This window comes from Condylura cristata, unplaced genomic scaffold (genome assembly GCF_000260355.1).
Source record: "Condylura cristata isolate star-nosed mole 26May11 unplaced genomic scaffold, ConCri1.0 scaffold00004, whole genome shotgun sequence".
In the NCBI taxonomy this organism is placed as follows: Eukaryota; Metazoa; Chordata; class Mammalia; order Eulipotyphla; family Talpidae; genus Condylura; species Condylura cristata.
In genome coordinates this window covers 3950558-3955385 of record NW_004567105.1, presented here as the reverse complement: position 1 = coordinate 3955385, position 4828 = coordinate 3950558, and the positions used below count along the sequence as shown (strand labels likewise).

General features: G+C 61.9%; 1 protein-coding gene across 1 annotated transcript in view; it reads right to left on the bottom strand.

Annotated features, from left to right (window-relative positions):
- The window catches only part of CBX6 (chromobox homolog 6), a 6324-nt gene extending 2199 nt beyond the window's left edge, over positions 1-4125 (bottom strand). Inside the window, exons 1-6 of the mRNA XM_012735122.1 lie at positions 3988-4125; positions 3765-3808; positions 3554-3619; positions 3303-3432; positions 2780-2801; positions 2137-2239 (exon numbers count right to left, since the gene is read on the bottom strand). Coding sequence (XP_012590576.1) covers positions 2137-2239; positions 2780-2801; positions 3303-3432; positions 3554-3619; positions 3765-3808; positions 3988-4056 — 434 coding nt within the window. The 5' untranslated portion in view covers positions 4057-4125. The remainder of the gene's footprint in view (positions 1-2136; positions 2240-2779; positions 2802-3302; positions 3433-3553; positions 3620-3764; positions 3809-3987) is intronic.
- Positions 4126-4828: the final 703 nt, after the last annotated feature.

Genomic DNA, 4828 nt, shown 5'->3' with positions numbered 1-4828 from the left:
TGAGCTTGGCCATGGGCAGAACCAGGGGCCGGGAGCTGCCCCTGCTGCCCAGGAGGGCTGACCACCAGGGGCGCTGAGAACGTGCCAGTCCAGCCTGGCACACCTCCAAGGGCCGATTAGGTGACAGGAGAGCAGGGCGCACTCCTGACCACACCCAGTCCTGCTGACCCTGCTCGCAGGGCCCCTTAGCCCAGCACTTGCCTCCCCCGGGGTCACACCTGGCGCAGACCCCGGCCCCTCCGCCCCTCCTCTGTTCCCAGCCCCTGGCACTTCCCCTCTGGGCCTGACTCTTCTGTTTGCCTGGGTCTGGCTTCGAGCAAAGCAGTGTCAGTGGAACTAGAAGCCAGCACCTAAATCCTGGCTCCAACCCTCCGCGCGGGTTTGGGGGGGCAGGACTGAGATTGGGACCGCAGTCTCCGTGCCAAGATGGCCCGGGGGCGGGGCAGCAGAGCAGCCTTCTGAGCAGGCAGATGCCAGACTAGGCAACTGCGCCCAGACCAGGTGCCTTTGCCCTGCCAGCTCAGGGGAGACGTGGGTGTAGCGGGGCTCTCAGAGAGGCCAGGTTCAAGGCAAGGGACTCAAGACTGACTGACTGTGCTGCACGGCCAGCATCTCCTTCCCTGGCAAGACCTGCGAGCACATGCCAGCGGCTCTGGGCTGAACAGGCCACAGCCCTATGGGGGAGGGGGCAGTGCCCCTGGGGACCACCAGCAACAAGCGATTAGCAACAAGAAGCGATTAGCAACAAGGAGCAATTTGATGCAGAGGAAGCGTGGGCCTAGAGGAACAGAGATTGGGGGCACAGGTCCAGTCTTGGCATTCCTAAGCCCCAGCAGAGGGAACCTCTAGGACAGAGGCAGGGCTTGTGCAGGGGAGACTCGGGCCAGGGACCAAAATCAGTGGTGGGGGCCAGAGGGTGGAGAGGACTCTTCTGCCGAAAGCCAGGTCCTAGCGCAGCAGGGATTCTGCAGGCGGAGGACCTTGGTCTATGGGGGAGAAGGGGTGGCGGCCAAGACACCCTCCCGCTGGCATCTGGGAGAGGGGTCTGTGGCTTGGAGCCTCTGCACTGCAGCAGCCTTCCCAGTACCTGAGGGCTGCCTGCGGCACACTCCCCTGGCCAGCAGGTGGCGGCACACAGGCTGTGACTCCCCACACCCGCCCAGACTAAGGCCAGGAGCCCCGCCTTTGGGGGGGGCGGGAGGCTTTGGCAGGGGCCTGTGAGGCCATCAGGCTGTCACTGTCACTAGCACAGTGCCTGGCATGTGGCAAGTACTCATTAAGGACCAGATTTCTGCATGGGGGGAGGGTCGATGAGAAATATATTTAAGTGTACGGTTTCCGAACTTTCCACAAGCAATCGTCCTTATTTGTAATTCTGAAGTGTCACTATTCTTTAAAAAGGGGCTGGCTTATCTTCCTCCCCCTCCTCTGTCCTCCCCAGGTTGAGAATTCTTTGAAGGTAGGGCCTGGTCTGCCTGTGAAGGGAAAAGGTAGCCGCAGCCTGTGCGTTCAGGACACTCTGACCTGGACAGGCGCGTCCCAGGGGCCCGAGCGCAGCCGGCGGGGGGCCAAAGGCCTAGACACCCCCGGACTCTGGACACCCGTGAGGCAGCCAACCCGCACGTCTGCTTCCCCAGGTGTGAAATGGGGGTACCGTCCTCCTCACGGGCTCCTGGACCCTGCGTGCCCTGGGATGTGCCTATTCTGTGCACACAGCCCAGCCCCAGCTGCCTCCATCAGACCTGGCACCCTCCGCCTCGCTCAGCTACCTGTCCCTGGGGTTCAGGTCAAGGTCCCCTCATCTGCCCCGCTGCGCCCTGCCAGAAAACCTTCAGCTTCCAGTGTCCTGTGTGTGTGTGTGTCCACCTTGCCCCTGTAGCCTGCTGTGGACAATCTGGGGTGAAGGTGAAGAAAAGAGGCAGGAAGAAGCCAGGAAGCTGGGGGGTGGGAGTGCAGAAGTCACTTTCCTCACTGGACCTTGATTTTTCTCATCTGAAGTGGGGATGATACTCCCCACTTTACAGTGTTCTTGGATAGATTAAAAAAAAAATAACCCACGTGGGGGGCTGGGCACTGACAGACCCAGCCAGCTCACTTTGGAGCGCGATCAAAAAAAAAAAAAAAAAGGCATCTTGCGTATCAGGGTTCATGGTCATTACGTGTTTCGCCACTAGAGGGTGCTGCAGCCGCACTGAGAGGCCATCTCGGTCCTCCCGCCCCCGGCTGGGCTGGTGCCATCCTAAGAGGCATCAAGGGTTAAGGCTGCTCCGTAGACCCCCTACAGTGTGTACAGGTGGGGGGTGGGGATGTCACAGAAACAGAGAGTTCTGGAAACTTAACAATTTTTTCACTTCTGCTTTGAGTCCAAAGCAAATCCTTACACATACATGTGCAGTTCTTTGGGGGTAGGTGGGGTGTAGTGCACCCCAACCCCCCAGGTCTTTGAATGTTTTGGACACGTTGGAGATTCTGGACTCTGCATACTGCACAGCGTCTCTGGAACTGCCCTTCCTGTGCTGATGGCTACAAAGTCACAGGCTGCTGGGGCGGGAGGGGGCCTGAGACAACCTGCACAATAATGGGGCAACTGCGCTTACCCAAGGAGGTCTGCTGCAGCCCCACCTGCCACCCCATACTCTGATCCTCCCTTTCTCAAGCTCTGTTTTCTTTCAACAAATATATAAAATATGTAACCCCCCCCCATTCTAAGATGGCTTCCACTAGCACTCGGTCCCCCTCCCTCCCTAAGGCTAATGTGCTAAGCTTTCACTGTTCTCACCCCCATCCTTACTAGCACCCCCCTGAAAACAGGGGATAGGGGACTGAGGCTCAGCGCCCAGGCCAGAGGTCCAGTCATAAAGTCAAAGTGCAACGATTTAAGGTCAAATACAAATCGGGCCCCTTGATGAGGTTGTAAGCAGACACAACAACAAATCCTACAGAGGGGAGACCCTGGGGGCAGGGAGTCAGGTGGTTCCCAAATTCCTCTCCCTACCCCCCTTGGGGTCTAACTCCGGTTAAAACCCTCCCTTCGGGAGCTGGGGGAGAGGAGGGCTGTCCTCCGCATGCAGAAGCGACCTCCTGCCACAATTGCCTCAGCAGTGCCCTTCTTCAGCAGCCCCGACCCCTGGTTTGTCATCCAAACCAGGCACCCCACTCCCAGGCCCCTCTTGTCCAGCTGGCCAGGGCCTGCTGCCAGCGGCTCCGGAGTCAGGGGCTCACAACCACCCCTTGCCCAGCTGGGGCCCCTCTGGAAAGGGCCGCCCGCCAGATAGGCGGCCGCGGGTCTGTCCCTCCCTCGCAGGCCCCGTGCTGCGCCGGGGCCGGGGGCCCGAGAGGGGACTGCTGGGGCTGGGCCAGGTTACCTTCAGGAGGAAAGTTTTGGGTTTGGGTCCCCTCTTCTTGGGCCCATACAGCTCACGTTCCCTCTCCCTGCGGCGAGAAACGCCAAAGGTTAAAACGAGCCCCTCCCCGGGCCCCACTCCGCGCGGCCGCCCGGCTCCCCGCTTCCCCGCGCGGCGCCCCCGCCGCCCGGCCAGCTGCCCAAACTCACTTCTGCTCGAAGGCTGCGATGAGCCGCGAGTCCAGGATGTTCTCTTCGGGCTCCCAAGTGCTGTACCTGCCGAGCCCCACAAGCGTGACATAAAGAGGCAAGCCGGGGGCAGCGGCGCACGACAGGGCGCAAACGGGCGCGACCCCCCAGGAAAAAAGGCCCGGGCGCCCGCCCCCCCTCCCCCCTCGCTCCTGGACCCCGCGGCACTCACTTGATCGCCCACCCCTTCCATTTCACCAGGTACTCGATGCGTCCCTGCCAAACAGAGAGGGAAAAAGGGGGTGATGGGGGTGGGGAGGATGCGGGGACGCGAGGCGGCGGCGGCGCGGGGGTGAGCGAGAGAGCCGGGGTTAGCGGGACCGCTTCGCCCCGAAAGCCCGCGGTCCCGGGCGCCGGCTGCGGGGAGCGGCGTCCTGCCCCGGGCGGCGGCTCACCTTTCGGATCCGCCGTTTGATGATGGATTCGGCCGCGAAGACCCGCTCGCCCACTGCAGACAGCTCCATCTTGCTCAGCGGCACCCACAGCCCATAATACTCCCAGCTCCCGCGGCCGGTGCTGCACCGCTCGCGCACGCGCCGCAGCGCTCAGGCCCCGGCGGGGCGCGCGCTCGCGTTCCAGCTGCGGCCGTCACGTGACCCCGCGGCAGCCGCGCCGTTGCCAGGACCTCCTCCTCCCCGGGGGCGGTTGCTAGGGAAAGTGTGCGCACGCGGGGCGGGGGCGCGCGCTGGCTCTTAAAGGGGCCTCGCCCGGAGGCGCGAGCCCCAGCCGGGAGCCGGCTGGATGCCGGGTTTGTGGATCCGGAGGCGGGTCGGGCGCCGCGCACGCTCACACTTTTCCCGTCCCCTCTCCATCCACTTCCCCAACCCCCGCGGCGACTCCCTCTCCTTCTTTGAAACTCCTCCCAGCAAATCTCACCCGACAGCGGCAGCGAAGTCTGCAGCCGCTACACGTCCACACAGCAGAAGTTTGCAAACAGTTAAAAATGATACAGCAGAAATGCGTTTGCTATTGCCTTGCCGGGCCCTGCGGGAATTTCTCAGAACGTTAGCCCCCCTTCCTGTCCCCCCCACGCACACGCACACGCACACACCTTATCCATTATTTATGCTATTCGTGGGAGTGTGGTTTTGTAACCCGTTCAGATGATAAAAACAAAAAACGCCACCGCAGGAAGAGGGGGGCTGCGGTGAGTGGGGGTGATAGAAGCCCCGAGTGATCGATGCATCTGTATTTTCACTGGGGTCTTGGATGACACCTGCCAGGAAGCCTGGTGGG